General features: G+C 33.8%; 1 protein-coding gene across 1 annotated transcript in view; it reads right to left on the reverse strand.

The window, feature by feature from the left end:
• The window catches only part of TTN (titin), a 270598-nt gene that overhangs the window by 142493 nt on the left and 102588 nt on the right, over nt 1-25517 (reverse strand). The window contains exons 99-137 of the mRNA XM_074338692.1: nt 25073-25165; nt 24666-24951; nt 23662-23845; nt 23364-23453; nt 23000-23267; nt 22626-22886; nt 20789-20998; nt 20545-20622; nt 20418-20444; nt 19966-20025; nt 19546-19629; nt 17859-17933; nt 16856-16909; nt 15567-15971; nt 15045-15107; nt 14561-14638; nt 14316-14393; nt 13646-13732; nt 13327-13407; nt 11809-11892; nt 9660-9743; nt 9322-9402; nt 9097-9177; nt 8843-8926; nt 8479-8580; nt 7947-8063; nt 5940-6020; nt 5670-5747; nt 5349-5432; nt 5106-5189; nt 4731-4814; nt 4426-4509; nt 3588-3668; nt 3071-3286; nt 2042-2119; nt 1759-1833; nt 1461-1553; nt 600-677; nt 199-408 (exon numbers count right to left, since the gene is read on the reverse strand). Coding sequence (XP_074194793.1) covers nt 199-408; nt 600-677; nt 1461-1553; nt 1759-1833; nt 2042-2119; nt 3071-3286; nt 3588-3668; nt 4426-4509; nt 4731-4814; nt 5106-5189; nt 5349-5432; nt 5670-5747; nt 5940-6020; nt 7947-8063; nt 8479-8580; nt 8843-8926; nt 9097-9177; nt 9322-9402; nt 9660-9743; nt 11809-11892; nt 13327-13407; nt 13646-13732; nt 14316-14393; nt 14561-14638; nt 15045-15107; nt 15567-15971; nt 16856-16909; nt 17859-17933; nt 19546-19629; nt 19966-20025; nt 20418-20444; nt 20545-20622; nt 20789-20998; nt 22626-22886; nt 23000-23267; nt 23364-23453; nt 23662-23845; nt 24666-24951; nt 25073-25165 — 4521 coding nt within the window. The remainder of the gene's footprint in view (nt 1-198; nt 409-599; nt 678-1460; nt 1554-1758; nt 1834-2041; nt 2120-3070; nt 3287-3587; nt 3669-4425; nt 4510-4730; nt 4815-5105; nt 5190-5348; nt 5433-5669; nt 5748-5939; nt 6021-7946; nt 8064-8478; nt 8581-8842; nt 8927-9096; nt 9178-9321; nt 9403-9659; nt 9744-11808; nt 11893-13326; nt 13408-13645; nt 13733-14315; nt 14394-14560; nt 14639-15044; nt 15108-15566; nt 15972-16855; nt 16910-17858; nt 17934-19545; nt 19630-19965; nt 20026-20417; nt 20445-20544; nt 20623-20788; nt 20999-22625; nt 22887-22999; nt 23268-23363; nt 23454-23661; nt 23846-24665; nt 24952-25072; nt 25166-25517) is intronic.

A 25517-nucleotide genomic window follows, 5' to 3' on the forward strand; every position in this document is an offset into this window, starting at 1 on the left:
AGAGTTTTGGAAATGTTGCAAAAAGATATAAAATGTAAAAAGCAACTGCAGAAATCATACTTCAGCATCTAAAAGTATCTGTTTCTAAAATAAGCAGAATTTGGTCATCGGTCCTAATAAATCCCAGAATCTGACAAAATTAAACTCCCAGACTCCAAAGATGCTGCTGTGTATCACTTTGCAGGAGATGTAATCTACCTTTGACTGGTATCACTGGTACCACTTCTTCAGTTACGACTTCCTCTTCTTCATGAAGGTACTCTTCTTCATGAAGGTACTCTTCTTCATGAAGGTACTCTTCTTCTTCATGAAGGTACTCTTCTTCTTCAAGATATTCCTCTGCTTCGGTTACAACTTCCTCTTCAAAGGCAATCTCTTCTGGTTCTGGTCTTTTAGGTACTGATGGCACTTTAAAGATATTATCTTTAGATTGGACACTTTCTAATTACTCAACAAAATTAAGACATGTTAGAAACAGCCATTTGTAACAGAATAAAGAACAGGCTTTACTTTTCACACAGAACTTCACACAGAGAACTGAACATGAATTTCATACCAAGGAAGACAAATAATACATTGAGAAGAGTGGTATTAAGTACCTTTAACAGGTGCTGCTACTTCTTTTTTAGAAATGAGCACTTTTTCTTCTGTGACAACCTTCTTGGGCTTCATGGGCACTTGAAATATTAAGTATAAGAAAATGTTATTGTCAGAAACAGGCCACCCAGCCAATGCTTGCTTTGTTGTACTTTAAGTAGATAAAATAGTTTTGCAAGTGCCTCTCATGTGATAAATATGCAATTGTTCATTTGTAAGAAACTGTTTATGTTCCATGGAAACAATTCTGAACTCAGTGTGATAAAAAAAAAACATACAGAAGTACTCAAGTAAGTCTGAGGTAGCAGAACTCAAATGTAAAATCATGTTTAGTTTTCAGGTGTCTCTACTTGTAGGAAATATCCTTTACCAAAAAACTAAATGCACTTCTGGATAGGTATACTTTCAAATATTGCAGAGAAGTTACTTCACACTTAGTAAAAAGCAGGGAAAAATGACCAGAAACAATAACTTAGTTTTTGTTTTTTTAAATCTTCACAATGATTTTAGAATGAATAAACAGTTATTGAACTGTAGTGAATATTTTTTATATCATTACATTAATTTAGATAAATCAAGAATGTGCCAAATGGTCACTGACTTTAAATCCAAACATTCATATATATATATATATATGCCATGTGACACGACTGTGGATAAGAGGTTTGGATGTATTTTGAAATAACTTTTTGTTTAAAAGTAACATTATCTTCTTATACTGTATTTACAGATTTTTACATCCAATATTCTCCTAATGATTAATTTACAAGAAGACACACAACAATGAAATAAGGCAAAACATAGCTACTTAATTTTATAAGAGACATTATAAAAGACCTAATCTAGGAAGAAAGTTATTATACCTTTAGCAGCTGGTTCAATCACCTGCTCTTTTTCATGTTTGGTAATTGAAATACGTATTTTTTCCTCAACAAGTTTCTTTGATTCTTCAGGCACTTTAAAGATATTAATTATTGAAGAGCATTAAAACCAACCACATGAATACCGTGTAAATAAAAATACACAAAAAGCTGAAGTGGAAGAATCAGGACTAGAACAATACATTTAGTAAAAACAAAGAACAGCGGACAAGGTAATAAGACATGTTTATAGAACATAAGTAACAAAGATGTTTTTGGTAGTTATTACTCTGCAAAGTACCTTTGGGTGGTGGAGGTTTGAGTTTCTTAGGAATGGGCACTGGTACTTTTTCTTCAGGGACAGCTTTCTTCAGAACTTTAAAATATCAATGTTAACAGATTTAAAAAACTGAACCAGATTTTTCAAGAGTAGTAAGAACAAAAAGATAAGAAATACGATGTACAACATAACACCCCCAAATACATATACGATTTATACACGGACACTTCAACATGTATTTATAGTATGACAGACATGTAAGAAACACAGTCCCTTAGTACTGAAAGGGTTTTTCTCACTCTACCTTTAGCAGGTGGTGCCTTTGGTTTTGTGGGAACTGGTTCTTCTTGGACAGGCTTTACTGGGACAGGCTTCTCTGGTTCTTAAAAGTACATACAGGGTATTTCGTGTTAGATTTTAGGACATAAATTAAAAATGATATTTCTTAAATGGACTCAAAGAATTAAAATGATATTATCTTTTATCTACAGTATAGCCAAAGCCTCTAGAGGTGAGTGAGAATCAGAGATCCAAGAAGAATAAGATCTACAAGATGCAAACAAGCTTATAGTGCCCTTTCCTCCTTGCTGTTTATTTCAATTAGGTAATTGTAAGTCCCTCTTAACATATTTAAGTGAATTCTCATTTCACTTCAGGTAGACAAAATGGTAGTTAAAACTCCTACCTACATAATATTGGTTTTTAATGCTCTGTATAAAACTACATAGAGTATTCTCAAAGTTAGGCTATGAAAACTCAGAGATTAAGTGACATAATATTGACTCATTTCGAAATTCCAATAGGAACTTATTCTTTGAGTAAAATAAGGTCTTTGGATCCAAAATTATATGCCTATAAATACGATCTTCATCAGATAAAACACAACTGCTTATATTAACCTTCTCTGTCTTTACCTTTGTCAAGTTTTGATAATGAGAACTCTGAGGCTAGTGTATTTTTCTCAATAGCCTCGCATGCTTGATAGTAACAAGCTTCAGAATGAGAGATGTTCAGACATTTTTGATCATGTACTAGAATGATCATGGGCACCTGAAGATAACCTTTTTTAGAAAGAAACGTAATGACATTTGCTATTTTATGTATAAGCAAAAATGAGGGGAGAAATAGATTATTCCAGAAACCCAATCTAACAGTGACCTTAAGGTTTACAGAGATTTTTTTCTAGAAGTGTCCAAGAAAAAACATTTTTTTTTCAATTTACCAAAGGAAATAAAGTTATTTTCAAATTTCTTTGGGCATCCAAATTTTTGTTCTATACTAATGGAATTTGCATGTATTTAATGTGGTTTCCGGTTTGCAGTTTTGCTCATACCTGTGACATATTCTTCTTGTTCTTTATACTCTTCATAATGTTCAAATTCACGTTCCTCATAGTCTTCATATTGATCATATTCTTCTGTTGGTTCATACTCCTCATATTCTTTATAATCATATTCTTCATATTCTTCATATTCCTCTTGCTGTTGTACTGAAACTGTTTCTTCTTCTCGGGTGTAAGACCATTTTTTCTCTTCTGTTACAGTGAGCTCTAGAATAATATTGACAACAGGCAGCATTTTACTTGAAGCCCATTTAAGGATGAGAGTGACAATGTGCTTTGATTTCATTCCTTTGTGACGACCTCATGCACTGGTTATGGGAGACCCTGACTTGCCCTTGCTGGTCAAGGTTTTACAGAGTGTACATTTGCTATTTATGATTTCAAATGTTAGATTCCCTACCTTTAGTCAACAATAAGCCAATAAGGGATGGGAGACACATTAGGAGCTAGCAGGCAGAGCTGTGTAGTTTCATGCTTCATTTTATTATGTAGTCAAAGCACAATATACCTTTAGCAGGACGCGGTTCTCTTTTGGGAACTTCAATGGCTATCTTTTCTTCTTTAACAGCAGTTTTCCTGAATTCAGTCACTTTAAAAAGAGTAATTATTAAAAGTGAATTGCAAGATTCTGAACATATATGTGGTAAGAGAAATTGTGTATGAGGAATCCAAGGACAGGGATGACCATAACTATGCTTGTTTTTCAAAATTTTCACTTAAATGGCAAGAAAAATCAATAGACTTGGACATAAACATGGTCTAAAATACATACGAAAACTCTTTTCTAAGTTACTTAATGCTTCAAAGACTTTGAATAACTTTACGAAGGTCAAGTAGTATTTATAAGAGAGTTGAAAAAGACAACTAGACAGCATAAACAATAACTATGAAACAAGCACAAGACAGAAACTTCTGTTATATAAACAACAGCTTCTTCACCTTAATTGTAAGGTATTTTCGTAAATTCTATTGGCACAATGTAGAAAATTCAGGATTCAAAAAATTTTAAGCTTTGTCAAAGACTGCTACACAAACAAGAATTTTGGCTGATGAGTTTAGCATATAGACAAATAAAGACATAACAGAAGACAAATACATTTTAAGGGCAAGCATCTACATATGTTTGAGGGGAGCGTCACATTTTTTTTTTTTTTTTTAGAAACAAAAGGAGAGAGAGAGTACTTTCTGGTATCAAAAATGTTTAGTTTTGAAGTGATATGAAATAGCATATATATATTACTTGTTTTATAATACATATTTAAATTACTTTCTCTAAGAATCTCAATTCCACTACGTTAGCTTCAATAGCTATGTGCTTATTTTTATTTCTGAAAAAGTTGGTATACCTTTTGCTGGTGGCACCTCCTCTTTTTTAGGTTTGAGTTTTAGAACTCTTTCTTCTGGAACAGCTCTCTTGGGTTCCTCAGGCACTTTAAAGACAGATTTCACTTTAAAGAATTGTTTCCCTCATTCAAACAACAGAAAGGTAATCGTGTAACAGTAACTCAAACATAAAAGACTTGACATTTTCATTATTTCAAACATAAAACGGCACCTATACTAACGACAACAACCAACATCCATAGCCAGTGTATTTGGTAAAGAGAATAGGGGAAGTACAATATTCTGCATATGGAAAGACTCCATGTACCTCTTGCTCTTGGAGGTTCCTCTTTTTTAGTTACAGCAACATGAACTTTTTCTTCCTGGGTAATTTGCATGTGTCTCTCAGTCACTTGAAAGATAATTTTAGGATTAGGGAGTTTTATCACTTAAAGTGGAATTAAAAAAAAAAGCATTATTAGCCAGAAAGTACTGTGATTTTAGAATACAACAGTGTACAAGGTACACACAAATAAACTTCACATCAAGTAAGTAACACTTCACCCACAGACAAGGCAATAATACACCACTGTCACCAACATACACCAATAACCTCCATATAAAAGGTGTGACCCAAAGACAGCAGCGAGAAGACGCAAGACAAGACACGTTTCTAGCTTTTGTGCTGGGGGATTTTGTTTACCTTTGGTAGGGGGAGGTTCTTCTATCTTAGCCACTTTTGGAGGGGCCCTTTTTTCTGGAACTGGTTTCTTTGGCTCTTCTGGCACTTAAAAGACATCAGGCAGCACAGTCAAACATACAATATGAAAAACACTAAACATAGGCACATTTATTTTCTTGTTAATGTTATAAATTTTGAAGAATGTATCAATGTAAGGTTTAAAAAGGCAGGCATTATTTGAGTATGAAGTAAACCCCAATATACCTTTAGCTGGTGGCACCTTTTCCTTTTTAGGAACCACGGCAGAAATTTTCTTTTCTAGCACAATTTTCTTAGGTGCTTCAGGAACTTTAGAAAGATTAGGTTTAAGAATATTAGTTTGCATTACAGAAGAAGTGACATTGTTTTGGGGCAAAGAACTCACGCTTTGAAAAGATCACACATTTACACAAACATTAACGACTATATTCAGCAAAAATGTTTATACACATATGTTGATGAAAACTTAGGCAGTTACTCAAACTAAAGGCAGTATTATAGCTACTAAGACAAATGGTATCACATTTCTTTGAGAGAAAATTGTACCTTTAGTTGGTGGACGCTCCTCTATTTTAGCAGGAATTTTTGGTTTTGGTACAATTTTCTTCTCATGCTTCTCAGGCACTTGAAAAGATTATAAAATACATTTGTGGAAATGTCCAGATATCTTTTTAATAAAAAGGTAAGAAATCTTTTTATGTAGACATGCTATTTATCCACATTTGAAATACAGACAATAAATTAACTCAAGAGAACATAAAGAATGGGACAAGCCAAACACACATAGGGTTAGAATTAATTTAAGAGTCGGTGTACCTTCGGCTGGTTCAGCTTCCACTCTCTTAGAAATAAAGTGCAGCTTTTCTTCCACAACATATTCCTCAGGTCCTTCCAACACTTTAAAGACATCAATTTTAAAGAAGATAAGTTGTAGTGTTTTTCATGTTTAACTTTAGCTGTAATTTATTACTCAAAGAGTAATTAAAATAGCAAAAATTTAACACTTGCCAAATCGCTGATTGTTTCCATGTAAAATACCCAAAGAAGAACATTTTCATCAAAGCATATCTCTTAATAAAGAGTATGGGAAATACGTTTTTGTTAATTTAAATTTCAAGTGTATCATAAAGATAATGCTTGTATTCCCAGGAAGAACAGGACACGTACAAGACATACAAACAATTCTAGTGACTAAATTAATGAGCACAAGAGTTTGAAAATAAGTTTCAAAAATAACAGACCACTCTAGATTTGAAAGCTGCTGGGCAGAAACATATACTTGAGGAATTATGACTAGGCTTATAAGAAAGAAAAGACCTGTATTACATATGAAAAACCTACAGAGGACTTGGAAACAACTTATTCCCCTCCCCCCCCCAAGTTTGGAGGGGGCATGTATGGTAGAAGAAGCAGGCGTCTTCACATGATTTTAAAGCCTAGGCATATAAAGTTAATTATACAATAGAAGAAAATCTAGTTACCAACACATATCTTGATACTAGAAGTCAACAGGCTACCAGCTTTTCCTTAAATCTTTGGGCTTAATGAAAACCTAACAATATCATAGAATGTTTCTCCTTTTAACCAGAGTCTGTAGTTCTAAAAGAAATTTATGATGCATACTGTCAAAAACTGAAATAAGATTCATGCAATGAGAACTGTCCTTGTGTACATGTTATGTTTGCTTTTCTAAACATTTCTAGAAGGATGGGGCCCTCTTTGAACCCATTGTATTCCTGACTTATGTCCAACATCTTGGTCTCTCACAGGAAGCACAACAGAACTGGTAGGCTTCTTCTGGAAAGTCATGTCCCGTCTAGATGTTCCAAACCATTCCATTAAGAACACACAACTGGATTTCACATGGACTTTTCTCCCAAGTGGAGAGGGCTGGGGCACCTTTTACTAGCCACAGATGCACATGAGGGCATCTAAATACACAGTTCTGTTCATCTTTTCATTGAGAAGAAAGTTAATTTGTTAAAGAACTTACTGATTTCTTTTTAAAGCACAGATATTAGAACTTCTTTAGGAAAGTTCTTCCAGGTATATAACTTTAGCCAGAATGATGTACTTTAGCAGTAAACATAGTGGTATCTAAATTCATTGAAAAGGTATCCCAACACTGAAATAAAGCTCATTGTTAAAGCCTTAACACGTTGCGTACGGATCACGAGAATCTTCACGAGGGATTTAAACCCCGCCGTACGCAACGTGTTAAGAAACTATAAAGAACTCACATTACAGGTATGGGGACATACCTGAATAATAAGTTAATCTAATCAAATATGTTACACACTTGTTTTCTTCATATATGAAATATAGGAAAGCCCTATGTGTTCAGTGCTTTACTCTCAAACATGGCCTTGACTTCTGAACTGTAATAAGGCAATATAATTTCTTGTTCATTTTAAAACTGTGAGTCAGGACACATTAGTGAGTTGTGCTATCAACACTGCTTTATGTTACCCCTTTTTTAGACATTAGACTACCAAGGTGAAGATTATGCCGATCCACCATGCTGAAACCAAGATCTAATGAAAGGATAAATGTATATGGAGATACATGTGCCATTAGTTATCTATACATATTGAGCCATTTTTCCCCCCATATAGCCAAGTAAGAGGGAATGAACAAGAAATACATTGGATGTTTACTCTAAGTAATGCTCCTGAATCTCGAATTTTGATCAAAAGATACATCTAATGAGGCCAGGAGATGTTCACTGAATTTGTATCACTTTTCATTAATTGATAAACTAACTGTGAAAGAAAATATCTCATCAAGACTCCAGATTATCTCTAGCTTATCTGAATTGTTTACCTTCATATTCTGTAACCTCCACTTCATCCTCCTCCTCCTCTCTTTCTTCTTCTCTATGAACTGAAATGGACACTCTTTCCTCTTCTTCTGTATAACTCCATTCCTCCTCCGCAGATACTTTAAAAAATAAGGTTTAATTTACATTCAGCCTCCTGAAATTCTGATACTAGCCATGTGTTTTCTATAGATGGATAATGGTTCTTCTGCTTAGGGTGTGGCTTCACAGTACTTCTTCATTACAAGAAGGAAAGAGCTGATTTAAGATGAGGGGACATTCTAGCCCAAGACCGAAAAGAATATTCAGATTATGTCCAGGTATGGCCACTTTCACCATGATCCCATTTTCAGACCCTATTCCCTTTCTTAGACTGATTCAGGACCAATGCAGACACAAAAGACAGTCTCAGAAGGCTACAACAAGTAGACATGGATAAGGACAACTTCTACAGTAAACAACCACATCAGGAAAGAAGAAGAAGACTTTGAGGACACATGAGCAAACTCATCTCTCCCCTCACTTTGGATTATATACCTTCGTGCTGTGTGACCTCCATTCTTTGAGGAACTGCAACAGATAGTTTTTCTCCAGCAACAAATCTTTTCTCTTCTACAACAGTTTTCTTAGAAACTTCAGCTTTAAAAAAAAGCATCAAAGTTGACGTTTAAGAGTCAAGAATCTTAACAATTCTCTCCCAAGAGTTTGGGGAAGAGTTTTTACAATACAACACTTTCACTAGCAAAATGGGAAAACAAGTTACAAGACATCGCACGAGTATATACACACAAAAATTCTATCAGAGGAGAGACACAGGATCAGTACAAAAAGACAGTAAGTAGGACAAAACAAAAATTCACAGGCCGAAAGAGTTCTGTCAGAAACTTGAGACAAACCGTACCTCGGGAAGGAGGAACTTTCTTAGAGACAAGAACTGGTAATGGGACTTTCTCCTCTGGGACAGGTTTCTTAGGCAGCGATGGCACTTTAAAAACATTATGCTCTTTTAGAACTTCAATGTTATCTCATCAAAGGCCAACACATAACACAGATATACACCCACAATGCACGCATATCACAAAACTAACAAAATCATCATTTGCCTCAGAACATAATATTCTAAAGATTGTTCTTGGAAAGATGGAGAGACAATACCTTTAGGTGGTGGAACTTCCTCCTCTTTCCGAGGAATAGGTCTTTTTTCTTCAGGAACTTTCTTCTTTGGTATTTCTGGCACTTAAAGGACAGTATTTGATTTTAAAATTCTCAGAAAGGCAAATAAATGAGCAACATGGCAATGGCAGGCTCATTAAAGAAGACATGCAATTAAAGAAGCTTGAAGGAAAGACAAGGTTATTTCATGGAGAAAGAATTAAGTACCTGCTGGTGGTGGAGATTCCTCTCTTTGAGTAACAATAGTTATTTTTTCTTCTGTGACAATCCTCTTCTGTACTTCAGGAACTTGAAAAGACATTAATTTTTAGAATTGACTTTATATTTTCCAAAGTAGCTAATGTACAGTAATTTTTTAAGAAAGCAGGCAGGCGGACACACACTTTTGTTGAATTCCTGCTCACACCATAAAACATTCATTTTTGAATTAAACTAACTAAATTAACGGATAATTGAACACAAAAATGGTTTGTACTCAAATCGTATAACAGGCCGGTTTTTGTCTTTTTTTTAAATTATATTTTTTACTAAGTCAGTCACTGTACCTTTAGCTGGTGGAACTTCCTTTTTCTTTGCAACAGGAACAGGGATCTTTTCTTCAGGGACAGGTTTCTTTGGCACCTCTGGGACTTAAAGTTTTTAAAACAGAATGTTAGTTCAGATATATATCACTTTTATGAATGAACACAGGCACATACAGAAATCTTTAATCAGTTAATTAATGTTGTGATAGATTTTCTATGCTTTGGCAAAATAATGAATAAAATTAAACTATAGTGTTATAAAGGTCACAATGTGATAAATGTCCCAAGTGACGTTACAGAGGCATTTAGGCAAATTAAAAATAAGTTCAATACACTGAAGAATGTGAACAGAATACATTCTTTCTTTAGATATTGGTAAGTGTTTCATAAAAACCAATTAGTCAGCAATTATACAACCAAAATGGAATGTGGATATCGTATATAGAAAAATCTCTTTATGCTGTGTATTGAGAAGTGGAATCACAATGGGTTTAATTGATCTAAGACTATCTTAGACCACGAATAAGAAGTCTTTAGAATATTTTGTGTCTATGTTACCATTTTTTTCATTTCTTTTCTGATTTTTTTTTTTTGTGCCCTTATAGTATATACAAAATTCAAGAAACACTATTATTCTAGAGTTGGCTTCTCAATCTGATACCCGTGTGTCAATGATTTGGGGGAGTTCTGTGTGCAAAATTTTGTGGGTATGTGCATATGTCCTTTTCTCTAAGAGGCTTCATAGTTTTCAACAGGGTCTCTGACCCAACAAATGTTTACAATGGGTATAATTTATTTATTCTAAATGTTGATGTTAATGTTAATTGGCAGGTGTATTTTAATAGCAAACATTATTGGCAATAATTATTCCAATTTTAAGTAGGATATTAGCAGTTTTTGTAACTCCTGCATCTTTACACTTGCATTTGTGACACCTTGATGTAATTATATAGATATACACTATGTGTGTGTATGTTGTGTTATATATACATGGAATGTTTGTACATATTTATGTCACTATGTGTATTTATTTATTTAGACACTGACATGCCTCTGTATCTTGTTTAGGAGTGAACAAGTGGCTTTGGTATTACTATTGATTTTACTAATAGGGCCTTTCCATTATAAACTTCATTTTCAAATATTCATTATATTTTAAAGATTTGATAATAAGAAATCACTCTTTAAAAATCATTTGATTAAGAATAATATCTAGAATACTGAAAGAGCCAAAAGTTTGAGTGAGAAGCAGATTCGATTTAGAAAGAAAATGCAGACATTAGAAAGTCAGGTAACAGGGAACAATACTTAAAATGTATGATTTCAGTACGCCTGGTTTCTTCTAAATTGGATGATGTTGAATTCTTGCTGAATCTCTCTATAACTGACCAGATGTGTGCAGTTTCTAGCTTCATTGTCTCCATAAAGTGGTGTCTTTTATCACCAAAAACAAACAAACAAACAAACAAACAAACAAACAAACAAACCCCTACCAAATTCGGATAACCAAAGCGAGGGATTAGCACATTTGAATGCAAACATATCGATATGAAAGGTCCCCTGACTAGCTAATTAGATAATTGCAACATTTATGGCAAATATTGATGTTCAATTAATGTCTCAAGAAACACGGTGAAAGTAAGTGTCAAAAATCGATGTTTCCAACTCTTCAAAACTCGGCATCATTGACTCGCAGAAGAGTGGCAATTACTAGCAGCACTGTGTACATTTTTATCTAGTTAACATTCTGTTCTGCCAAAAACTCTCCAGTTGTCAGTCTTTGCACCTTGTCAAAACTCATGAATAGTGTTTTTTTATTAAGAAAAAGTCACAGATAGAAGGAGTAAAAGAATTTATCTGAAACATGCCTGTAGCAAATGAGTTTCACAAATATTTCTTCTTTAAGAGAGGGAAGATATTAAAAATTTAAGACAACAATCTGACATAATTACTTCTTTTAAAAACAGTTTTTGGTGGTACCTTTGGAATGTTCAGTATTATAAATAATCTATGTCAAGAGTACGGCCACTGAAACTGACAAACAAATGAAAAGCACAAGCGGCAAATAAAAGACAAAATAGAAAGACAGTATAGTACATACATATGAAGACCATACGAGCAAAGGCCTGGCATTTGGGGCAAAGGGTAATACATAATCAGTCTGGTGTACCTTTTGGGGGAGCGGCAGGTTCCTTCTTGGGTACAGGAATAGGCTTTTTCTCCTCTGGCACAGGTTTCTTGGGAACTTCAGGAACTAAAGATACCATTGTTGAAACAATGTTGAGAATTCTAGTCTCCTACTGAGACATTTAAGATTACATAAAAACATAAATCCTCAGTAAGAGTGTAAGAATTTAGGAAGTAATTGAATATGCCCTACTTGTGATGGAAATGTATGCCAAATATATCAATACCATAGAGACATTACACACATTACATGAAGTGGACAAAGACCCAATTAGCACGGTCTCGAGTCTATAAATGTTACTGATGCTTGTATAACACACATTATCACAGATTAATGAGATCAATATACACAGAGTTAATTATATTGCAGATGGTATTTTGTTAATACACAGATCTCACAGAAAAAGATATAAGAAGACAGACACTAAGAAATTTTTTCAAAAATGTAATTCATGAACAGGAACCATTTCTTCTGGGACTATTTTCTTAGGTGGTGCGGACACTTTAAAAATAAATGCGCTGCTTTTGAGAAATTGTGACCACAAGGTATATAGTCTTGCCAGACTTAGAATTAAAATAAAGAGTAGACAGTTCTGTCTTATATCAACTGAATGCAAGAAAATTATGTGTTAGGAACAAGCGTAAAGAAAAATGGACAAATGGCTAACTAGAAAACTTCGTGACTTATTCACCTTTAAATATAGGTGCCTCCACTTTCCTAGGAAGAAGTCGGGGCACCGTTTCCTCAGAGGTACTAGTTCCTGTTCCTCAGATACCATTTTTAGAAACTTAGTTTTTATAAAACAGCTGCATTAGAACAATTGCATTAGATTATCTTAAATATTTTTAGTAGTATCCTAAATGTTCAACAATTTGACTGGGGTTGGTGGGGGTGGCGGAGGGGAGTTGGGGGGTGGGGATGGTGGTGTTAAATACTCCCACCTTGGCTATTAACCATGACTTCATTGTCACAGAGTTGGGAAGAGGTGAACAGTAGCACACTATTATCTAGTCTTTCCACACAGATTCAATGAATGTAAACAACCTCAGAAGTATAGATAATAGTAAAGGGCAGTAAAATAGGAAGTAATGAGTGTTGAGTATTTATTATCATAGTTTTAAATATAATTTCTTTAATTGTGAGTTTATATAATTTAACTTTGAATCATGGAAGTGTTAAACACTGGGGAGCAAAATTTCTGAGAATTTAACCATCAGTTCTGGTGAGTTGGTGTGAGCTGGCACCAGGACACTGTATTTCTATTTCCAAAGATAGCTGGTTACTAGATTGTAAGCTCTCTGAAGCAGTAAAGAACCTCCAGTAATTTTCATTCCTCTTTCCTGTACCCTCCATGATGTCCCCTATGATGTCCTTTGTACATAGTGGCTATAGTATAGGTCTGCTGATTATGTGGCTAAACCTATTATTTAATATTATCATATTCAGATATTTACTATGGAACTTTTAAAAGATTTTAAACTTAGAATGAATCATTAATACCTTTAGGTGGAGGTTCAGTCTTTTTGGAAACAGCAACATGAATTTTCTCTTCGGTAACAGTTTTCTTTTGTACCTCAGGGACTTGAAAAAATGTACAATTTTAATTATAGGCATGCCATACTGTGAATGGTAATTGTGATTTACAAAGAATATTGAAATATAAATTAAAACAGATACAAATATGAAATGAAAAGATGACAAAGAATTACAAGGAGACAGAGATGCCTCCATAATCACAAATTAGATAAGAAGAAGAGGGATGAAAAAATCCATCGAAAGCCCTTCTATTTGAGCCCCTAAATGCAAATTTGTTTTATACCTGTGACTGACACTTCCTCCTCTGTGTGAGAAGCAAAGAACATCTTTTCTTCTGAAATAACCGTCTTCTTTGTATGCACAGCTGGTACTTTAAAGAGAGTATTTCACATTAGCATTTATTTTTCTAGGACAAGACATCAGATTAAATGCATAAATCATACATTATAGTTAAGTCTTTAGAGTGAGTGGGTTAATATGATAGCCTGAGAACAAATTCAGTGTTTACAAGAAAACAATTCATGTTTTGATTTATAAGGACAAACACCCATGCAGACTTTATCAAACATGGGAATCAAATAGACACAACTTCTTCACATGTAATGTGGTGCTTTTCCAAATCTGTTAGGGTCTATTCATATAAATGAGAGGATGGGAAATATTCTACGCAATGGAAAGCATTGCATGGTAAAGTTAGAAGATTACTCATTAAACATAGAGCCTTCCTTAAATTAAAAAAAATGTAATTTTAAAGCAAAACTAGAGACAAAGCTATAGAATGTTATTATTTATTTAAATTATACATACGTGTAACTCAACATGAAATGTATATTATATATGAATGTCTTAATTTTGGTGGTCCAGATTTGTGAATTATTTAGTAATACATGTACTCATACCCATATACATTAAAAAGGGTTTAAAACTTGTAGTTGAAAGACAAAGATGTATACCTTTCACTTCAACAACTTCTTCCTGCACTGGAGTCCGAGAAGGTTTTTGTGGAACAATCTTCTTGGAAACTTCAGGTACTTAAAAAATATGTACAAATATATTTGTATTGTGAAGAATACTGCTTTGCACAAAGTTTTAAAATATCTTAGTTTAGATGACTTACATAAATAACTAACATGTGAATATATATTAGTAAACAGATCATTTGTGTACATGGTACTAGAAATGTTTCAAATGATAATACCTTTGGTGACTTGAACTCTTTCTTCCTCCATTCTTCGAGAAGTCTTTTCGATTTTTTCAACTACTGGCTTCTTTACAACTGCAAGTATTTTAAAGAAATTGCAGCAGTTTTAGAATTTCTATTAAAATAGTCTCTCTCTATATATATATGTATACATACATACATATATATGTATATATATGTGTGTAATTATTTTTAGAGAGAGACAAGTTTGGTGCTCTGAAGTGTAAGTACAAGCTTCTGTACTTCAAGTATTTTGGTTATATTTTATTTTATATTTACCGTAACAATCTTTTTATCATCTTTCAAATTTTTGCATTAAATGAATTACATAAATATTCTTAGAAAGAATTCATTAACACAGTAAAGCTTAGAGAAGAAGTTGTGCCTATTGGATTGAACTGGTGATTTATTCATCTTTGCCAAACAAGCCATGATAATGATGTTGATGTTCTCATCTACTTAAATCATTCCAATTACATACCTTTAGGAGGTGGTGCTTTTTTCTCTTCAGGTACCTTTGCTGGAATTTTTCTCTCATGTGATTCTTTAGTGAAAACACAGGAATAAGAAAGGATGCTTAAATAGGTAAGTTCTAATAGGTTGCATACATTGCAAATGAAATAAGTTAAGAATAATGTATAACTGTGTACAGTATTATGTTTGGGATCTTTATTGCTAACGTGATTCTTCATGCTGGATTTAGAAGCAGGATCAAGCAGAGATGCAGCAAGGCAGTGAAAGTAAAACTTGAATTCTGCTTTAGAAAATAGTTCTTGGAATTTAGTCTTAGTCATAGCACTAGGTGATTCAATTTATAATGTCAAAGCATGAAAGTAACTGAAGAACATGACTCTTTTAAAGATTGCTTCTAAAGATTTCTATCTTAAAAAATGGAAATGTTGTTTTCTCTACATCCATTGCAAATCAGGTTAATAACATGGAAAACGTAATGAACTGAGTAAAAATGAGGAAAAGAGGAAAAGGATCACCCAATTAATCATACCTTCATAAACCTCTTTTTGAACTTGAATTACTTCTTTTTCTCTGTAAGTTTCCTCCCACTCTTCCTCCCCTTCATCATAACCTTCTTCCCTTTCATAGTATTCTTGCCCTTCTTCAAAATCTTCCTCCCATTCCTCGTGAACTTCCCTTTTAGCTTCTACTTGGGTCTCCTCATAGTCTTCATCTGGTTCTTCATAATAAGGTTCTTCAAATGGCTCTGTGTATGGTTCTACTTCCAGTTCATCATAAGGTTCTTCCAAAGGTTCTATGTAAACTTTCTTCTCCTCGTAGACGGCTTCCTTTTTCTCATACACAGCTTCTTTTTGTTGCTGAACCTCTTTCTTTCTAGTTATGGTCGTTATTTTCACTTCTTCAGCCTTGGAGGATACATCAATAATTTCAGGAGCTAAAATAAATAAATCAATGGTAATATTAGAAAATTAATTATACCCATACAATTACTTTATTAAATGAAAAGCAAGTATTAGATCAGTATTATATTGATAATTTATGTTTTGTTTGTGTAGGTTTCATTTAAATTATGTTAACTATTGAACACTATCAGGACTATAATGATACACTGTTAATTTGGGGATTTTTCCAGTGTGCACAAAATGGCATTCAGTAAATATTATCAAATGACACGTGTTCCATTGTTTTATGGGGGCTCCAGTTTACAAAACTCTTAGTTTGTTCACATGAAATATTTTAATATTTAATCATTTTATGGAATTTATATTTAACATTGTTGCAGTTAGCTTCCACTTAAATTTCTAACTATTCTTTCAAAAACATTCCTCATTTTAAAGCTACATTTTTGACGATCAAATATGACGTTAGCCAGTTAATAAAGATAACATTTAAAATTATATAACCAAATCAATTAATTGCTTTTGTACAATTTTAAAAAATCTTTAAGGCTAACATTACGTATAGGATCCTGAACATTTGTTAGCTACAATTGAAACAAGAATTGTAGCTAACAAATGTTCAGGATCCTATAGGTAATGTATACGATCCTCTTTAGCCCTCCCCTCTTTAGCCCTCACCACTTATGTCCCTGTGTCTATTGCACTCAGGCTGCATAAACATCTTCCTGGGTTTCCTTTGCTGGGATTGGTGCAGTAAGAAGTAGGCATCATTTCTAATGCTAGTGTTAATACATTGGAGGAGACTCTACAACTTTACAAGAAGCTGGAAGCCTCATATGTAAAAATAAGAATACATAGCTGAGATGCAAATCTCAGAAGTAAATAGAATAAAAATATTTAATAATTTGCTTTTATTTACCTTTTGCTGGAATTAAGGCAGTAGGAGGTGGGGGCTTCTTGACAACCTCTGGGGCTTAAAAAATATAAAATACATATGAATTTTTAGATTATGCATTTTTCAAACCTGTAACTGTTACTAATATACCAAATGCTTTCATAATTTCCAAATTTAGCTCATCAGAAATGTTATGCAATTAATGAAAATGCAGGAAATCTAAAGTTTTATTCTAGCTTAGGTTGATTTAAAATAATTTAACACAAAACGAGAAGACTCGGTATGCCTAATGCTAAAAAATAAGGCATGTTTATTTTTTTCAATGATTAACTGTAAATTTAGGAACTATCCACGCTTTTTGAGCTTCATTTTATTCCATAACATTTCACAAATGACCACGGAGAAGCAAGTCTCATGAATGGTGACCCGTGCTCCTGGATTCTTCTTCTTTTAGGAGGTTGCTGTACTTAATCTTAGTCAGACGGGTAAATAAACTTACCCACATGGGCAAATAAATTTGCCTATTTGCTTAAATTTAGTTTCCCTATCTTCTTCCTAAAAACATTCCAAGATATAATAAAAATTCAAGTAATTAAAGTGATCTTCCTTCGAATTGCTTTATTTTTTTTCCCTGCACATACTGCCATCTATTCAGGGGAGCCAAGAAGGATGCTGAGTTGGGCTGCAGCAGCCGCCTGAAATGAGCATCAGCCTTTTTATTGCTGTGGCTTGATCAGGACCATCTATTGGACTAGAGGGCAGTGCCTTCTTTAAATCACCATCCAGACATAACAAGAATTATCTGGTGTTGCCATTGGGTGCCATGGACAAACACAGGTACTGGAGAACAGGGCAGAGAAAGACAAAGTGAGGACTGAGTCAAGGAACAGTGAGGGTAAGTGAAGGAATAGGTACCATGTCGTGAACTCAAACTCTTATCCTCCTGCACCTTCCAGTACTTGGGATTTAAAATTTTTAATCAAAAGAAAAGCAGAAAGGCCGAGTTTTGATTCATTAATTACAATACCTTTAGGTGGTGGTGCCTCTTCTTTGGGCTTTGTGACAACTTTTTTGGTATCTTTCTTCACAGCTTTTTTGGTCACTAAAAAATATGATGTCAGATGTAAATAACCAAAATGTTTTTAGGAAACGAGGAGGTTTCTTGAGATACATTTTCACATGTTTTGATGGTAACGATAGACTCTGCACATTATTGCAAGATACCTGTTTCAGAAAGATCTTGGACTAGAGTGCAAAAAAATAAAATTTGGAGGGAGATGGACTATGTAGGGTGATCTTACACCTTCACTGATTTTATGCCTGTTTAGAGTTAAAATTTTCCAAAACATCGAGAAAGAACCTAAATGATATCATAAATAGGAAAAGTACACATTTTCATTTTTGTTTCACTTAGGTAAGAACACTTTAAATTTGTCAGGAAGAACAATAATAATATGTGAATTAGTAAAACTAAAGTTCTGTTTGTAAAATATTGTGGAAGTTTTCCTTTGTTGTTACTGATATTATTTTACAGCTTGATCATGGCCCTAATCATAACTTGATTATGGCTGCTAGTATTCATGAATAAATAACACTGTTTTTAATTTTCAAAATATGACTCAATGTCTCAATTTCCCAGTGGGTACTCAAACATAGCCATTTGACAGTAACACTCAAAGAACAAATCCTTCATTCAGATAAGTGATTATTTGTGACAATAAACATAAATGGAAATCTTATTTATGATTTTTTATTTTTGTTCCTCTCTGCTATCAGAAGTAGATGAAATATATTGAACTATGTTCACATAAATTATAAAAATGCTTTTCTTTGTTATTGAGATTGTATTATTCACAAAACTGAAAGTTTTTTTTTTTTTTAACTGAATTTCTCCTGAGGCTGGCTGAAAAATAGCTCAAGCTTTTGACACCAATTGTAGTAAATATGACGGGACTAGCACATTAGACCCTGAAAACTACTCTAGCAGTAGTGGCTTGGCTATGGGAACATGGGACTTTGACATGTAGAATTTTTTCCCGATGCTGCTAGAAGAACTCTTACAGCAATTCTGAACTCCCCAGAACTCTAGAAAGCCCCAAGCAGTCTGTTGACTGATCTAGTCCAGCAGTTTTGGGGGACTACTATTACAATTTATCTATTGAAATATTTGAGTGGGGCAAGTCCCTGACACACTCAAAAGCTCCTTATTGGTGAGCTCATTCCTTAATTAAAAAAAAAAAAAAATCAAATGTACCAACGATATTTTAAATCATGTTTGTAGCAAAATAGTAAATTTAAAGAGTATTTAACATTGTAATTGAGAAAACAACACAAACTATAATTTGCAACTTGACTAAACTAATATGGTTTATTTCCATAGGTTTCACTAGAAATCGTTTGCACTATTTTATTGTTATGTGCAGTAGAAAAACATAATACACGAAATAAGTTTGCATTAATGTTTAAGTTATTCTATTAAAATAAAATATTTTAATGTTAAGCATCGTATTTGGTCTTTCTGATGATTTTCGGACTTTAGGCACATGTTTTATACGCCATTACCTAGTTAATACTTAAGAGCACGTAATTTACATTTTGAAAGACAATTCAACCTGCTGACCACTAGAGGGCCAACGTGTTGCATTAAACAACATTTCCAGGTCTGCAATAGGTAAATTCTGTATTTTGACGTTTAGGTATATAACATATAATACCTTCAATACGTTTTGCTGGTGGTTTCTTTTCTTCAGGTGATGGGAGCAACACAGGGATAGGAGGAACAACCTTAGGAGGGATTTCTGAAAACACACACACACACACACACAAAACAGATGCCATCATCAGTTATGTGGTTTATGTGGTTTGGTTTCCCATTTTGTGTGAAGCTAACAAAAAGTCTCATGAATGTCTTTCAGTATTTCAAAGGTGTTATAGTACCAATCATCAATCAGAGAAAATAAAAATAGCACATATTTATAATTGTCACTACTCTTTTGCTTTGATTTTTAATTACACAGTGAAGAATACAACATGAAAGGATCTGTTCTGGCTCTCTGCTATAGTTCAGCATTGAGAATTTCCTTGTGGTAGAATATTGTTGTTCCAAGCCCAGGTGTTTTGATGCTGGATCTTACCTTCTGGCGGTACTGCTCTGATAGGCATGGTAGGGATTGGAACTCTGGAGTCAGGAATATCTGAAAAGGGGCATTTAATGATAAGCATAGAGGGATTGAAGACAGGTATTTATTAGACAACTTAGATGTGCTTGATTGGCAGTCATTTCCAAGAGCAGAATTTAACATATAGACACAAAGCACATAGGCAAGTTTCACATGCAATCACACAGGTAAATTTAATCCCTGTGAAAATTTTTGTTCTATGGTCACACCATTTGGAATGATCTTAGATAGCAGTTGAATGAGACCTTATTATCTCTAATTTCCCACACTCACAAAGCCTAACATTTGTATTATTATTCCTGAGAATAATTTTACTGAAAAATTGAGATAATATTTTTAGACATTTTAGTTTGGCTTCTATCTACAAAATTGCACAAGGATTGATTTTTTTTTTTTTTTTAACTTACCAGGAGGCTTCATCTCAAATTTGATTTCTGCAAAGGAAAAAAAAAATAACATTTTTGAATTTAGAATTGTCTTGGCAGGCTATTTTGTTTCAGGCTGCAGTGTGGTTTTAATGTGGGGTTTTCTGACCTTTAGTTGTTAAGTACAGCTCTGCTGTGCTTCTAGCTTCACCTCTTGGCTCCAGTCGAGCAATTACTGAATAGACACCTAAGGAAAATAATCATCCAACATTTGTTTTCTGCTATGTTTGTAAATAACACTTCTCTATTTAAATATAATATGTATTTGTGTATATGTCTCTTTCCTTAAAAAGTATTCTATTTAGAATTACTAGGGTAGAAATATATGAAACAGACACTGTTAACTAAATTACCTTCGTCATCTGGCGTCACGTTGTGAATGGTCATATAATGACAGCGACCATCATTCCTAAAGTTGTATTTCTGGCTCTCAGTCAGTTCTGTTGGTCCTTTGTACCATGTTACAATGGCATCATCAAAGGACACTTCACACTCGAAGGTGGCAGACTGATGCTCGCTCACCACAATGTTCTGTATGCGTTTGGTAAACTGAATTGGTTCAGCTGTTTAAGTACAAAGAGAATTCAAAGTTAGACTATACAGGAAAGAATTTCACTGTACTTTCTCCTCAGATATTTAGTCTCCATCTTTTTATCCAATTGGAAAATAGCAGAAAAATGCTGAAAATATAAAACAAGAAGAAAATGCACTTCTTTGCACCAGTAACAAAAAATTGTCCCAATACTTAAATGTGTCCCTATAGGAGCAATGTAGAAAAGCATAAAGAAGTCCCTGAAAGTCCTTAAAATATTTATATGAAGGCAATAGCCCTGGTATTTCTAACCCATAAGTCAAATTAAACTTTGAAAATGTTAGTGAAACGGGAGGTTCAAAATAAAGGGAATATAAACTTAATTTTACTCTATAAATTATTCCCCTTTGAAATTCTTTCTTTCCTCTGTAAAATAATTTTGATATTCAGGATATAGAATTATTTATTATTTGACATGTATAACTTTTCCCGTGCAGTTCTTTCTAACTCAATAGGAAATCTGCACTTCTACATTTCAGAAGATTCATTTCCAAGAGTTCTGAAACCTGCTTTGTAAGCACCTGTGGGCATGCACGAAGGAGTTTACCCAATGAGTGTGATAGGGGTGTTTAGTAGGAGAATGGGGCTGGAGGGGAGGTGCTCCTGCAAACATTTATCAGGAAGTGCAGAATTCAATGTATGATAGTTTCCTGAACAATTAGATGTCATCTGTACACTGGTGAGCTTTTATTTTTTGGAAGGATCATATGAAAAGATGCGTTATTTAAAAAATGATAAGTGGTTTCAACTGGATCCATCAAATTGAAAACTATTTAAAATTTTTGAACTTTAAAATATAACTAGGCATTGGTATCCATTGTAAAGCAAATCAGAGAAGTTGAAATGCTTTTATACATAAGAAGTCATATAGTTATATTTCAACAACTACAAATGGGCACTGAAAACTGGAAGTAGATACTATTATTATAGCCTAAATGTTGCTTAATACAGTCCAAGGGTGACTTCAGATAGTTCAAGCAATCAAAGAACTAGGAAATCAATATTTTTGCTCCTAAGTCTTAAGATTTCACTTTGTTTCAGAGATTCAGAAGGTTGGTATAGGATGCTTATATAAAATAATTATTTTTGAAAACTAGCTGCTAATCACACATCGCGTATATTGTTAATTTTATTTTTAAAGTTTCATACAGATAGAGTCAAATTAATTCCTATACAGAATATCAACTCCTAGCTAAGATCTTCTAGATATATAACCGTGATACCTAATCCTTTCCAAGATTTCTTTCTAGGAATCAGAATCATGGATGTGAGAATTGTGGAATTTGTAGAATTGTAAAGAATTATTGAATTTTGGAAGAATATGGAATTTAACAGAAATAATTGTTAGAAAGTCATGTCTTAGATTGAAATCTGCTTCTGGTCAGAAAGAACTGTGCAAAATAATAGGCATTTATGTGAACATTTCCCTTTTGATTTTGTATGAATTTTAAGATGTGAGCGAATGCTATGAATGTATGTTGGGAAGTGAGAACACACAAGAACTCTGCGGTATGTTTGATGGCAGAGTTGCAGGGGTCCTTCCCACCCTTTGCCACTGACCTATGCTGTAAGATTTCCAGGCACAGTCTTTCACCCACCTTCAATCCGGAGCTCTGCTGAAGTCTCAAGGTCTTCGTATTTGCAAGTGTATTGCCCTTGGTCTTCTGCTCGAACATCTGCAATGGTCAGTTTATGGACTTTGTGTTCCACTTCTGTTTTATGTCTACCTTGGGGTTTAAGGATTCTGCCATTTCTGAACCATTCAGATTTTACATTGGGCACAGAAAACTGGCATGTCATGGTGCAAGTCTGGCCTTCTTTCAAAGTAACGTCCTGTAGATGCCTCTCCCAAGCAGGCTCTGTTAGAATGACGCAATACACATTTTGTTCAACATCACACGCAGGTATGCTCAACAGTAAGTTAATTTCACAAGGTTTTTGTTTTATTTAATATCAAACTCTTTTTACTTACCGATTACAGTTAATTTAGCACTAGCAATGTGTGGGCCACACACCAATCTGTAATTTCCCTGATCTTTAAGTTGACAATTTTTGACTCTGAGTGTATGTCGATCGCCATCAATGCTTATTTCAAATTTATCACTGGGTTCCAATTTTATAGTCCCTTTGTACCATGAAAGCTTGATTTCTGGATAATTAATCTTAATGTCAATTTCAAACACAGCATCATTATCTTTCAAAACGGTCTGATTTTCAATATCCTTGATCAGAGTGACAGGCTATGAGAATAAAGAATTAAAATGCATTAGTCACTCCTTCCATTATAATTCCCAATAATAATTTGTTCACTTGATTATCAGCATATTTTATTTTACCTCTGTCTGTGACAGCCTTTGTTGAATAAATGATACAAGTTCTTCAAATTCCTTTTCTTCCTTCTCTGACTTCTCTATTTCTTCAATTTCCTAAGGAGAAAAAAAAAGGATGATCATTACATGTGAAATAAAATTTGAATTAGAGGATGCATGATTATATTCAGCTTCCATTTTTGATGCTGCTTATGTTATATTAAATAATCTCATACAACTATAGGGTTCTGTAAATTCAAAGGGCATGTGTTAGATGTTTCAAATGGGAATTTTTAAAGATGATGCTATATACAAAAGATCATACCAATCTATGTGTCTCTTCTTCTTGACTTTGCTTTAGCAGTTCAAATGCTTGAAGAAGACCGCGGAAGTCGGTGATTCCGTACATGCGGGCGTATTTTTCATATTCCTTAGGATCAACATTTTTGAGAAGTTCTAGTATATCAATTTCCTCTTCTTCCCCAGAGCCTCTCTTTAAGGCTGGAGTTCTAAATGAAATAAGGAATAAACATAAATCACCTATCTTCTACTTATTTTGAATTATCTACCATCATTCAAAGATTATAAATGTCATTACATTTTTTTTCCTCACAAAGGAATAACTCTGTGTCCTTTAGTCAAGAAATATTAACTTTACCATGTTAACTGTGAAACAATAAAAAAAGTGTGGGTTTGGAGATGGAGTGGATTAAGATTGGACCATTGTTATTAAGTACAGAAATTTGATAGTTTGAGAAAGGAAAAGATAGCAGAAACATTTATGTAAACTTTGCAACTGAAGAGCCTAATGAAAGAATTACAAGGAAAAATAATAACAGCAATAGAAAACATTTTAAAAAGGGATAAATATCATATAGCATGGGAAAGATGTGTGGAAATTAAATCTTGATTAATTTAATAATCCAATAATTATGTTGTAACATAAATGGTATTGAAATCATTGGTAATTATTAAGAATGGTTAAAATAGTTAATCTACAAAATGATTCAGAGCATGAGAAATAATGCACAGTAACAAAAATCTTATACCTAGATACCCACAGTTTTCTATACAGGCCATTTCCTTTGTTTAAAATTTTAATAAAAATTCACCTTATTCTCAAAACTTTCTCATGATTATTCAGAAATTGATCTTAATGAGCCACTAACTTCCACCCAAATATTGTGTATTTGTTTAACTGTTTCTATTAAAACGTCTGTGTGCTTATGTTCTTTCACAATCTGAATCTTGGAGGGGATGGTTCATGCCTCTTGACAAGAGATCTCTTTTGTGAGTGGAAAATTATGGGGTTTTTTTTATTGAACTTACTTTTTCAGCATTGCTCTAAGATCACCTTCAATTTTCTCTTGTTTCTTCCTTTCGTCTACCTGTAGGTTAACATTACTTTCAATTTCACCATGTTTATTAAATGCGACACATCGGTATAATCCAGAATCGGTTTTCGTGGTGTCTCTAATCTCCAGTTTTGCTTCGTCGCCCGTCTGGTGGATAAGAATGCGACCTCCTTGGTTCAGTTGTCTCCACTTCCCTTTTGTCCATTTAACATTGGGGATTGGATCACCGCCAACTTTTGCAATGAATATTGCAGTGGTTTCTAAGGAATAATGAAAACAAATAAATAAGAAACTTAATTTTCTAAAATCAGTTCTTCCAAAATTAAATCACTAGCAAAATGTACAAGATAGATGAAGGTATATTTTTCATGGAGTACTTACTTTCTACTACCTTGATACTCTGAGGTTCTGATACGAAGAAAAGTTTCCCATCTATAGCTGCTTTCTTAGGTGCTGGGACGGCAGCTGGTTTGTCTAAAAAACACATTCACATGTTCTATTGTCATAATTACCTTAAGACTGTAATAAATAATTTTCTTTGTAAAATAAGTTTTAGGAGTTTGGCATAGGCACAAATATCATACATTCTGGGACTAACTGGATATGAGAGTGGATTACAGGAGATAAAGCAGTTTCATCATACACATTTATAACTAGTTGTAGCTATCACATGCAGGCTGCACTAGAATCATATTAGTAGTACCGTGTTTCCCCGAAAATAAGACGTAGCCGGACAATCAGCTCTAATGCGTCTTTTGGAGCAAAAATTAATATAAGACCCGGTCTTATTTTACTATAATATAAGACCGGGTCTTACATAATATAA

This window comes from Rhinolophus sinicus, linkage group LG01 (genome assembly GCF_036562045.2).
Source record: "Rhinolophus sinicus isolate RSC01 linkage group LG01, ASM3656204v1, whole genome shotgun sequence".
NCBI lineage: Eukaryota > Metazoa > Chordata > Mammalia > Chiroptera > Rhinolophidae > Rhinolophus > Rhinolophus sinicus.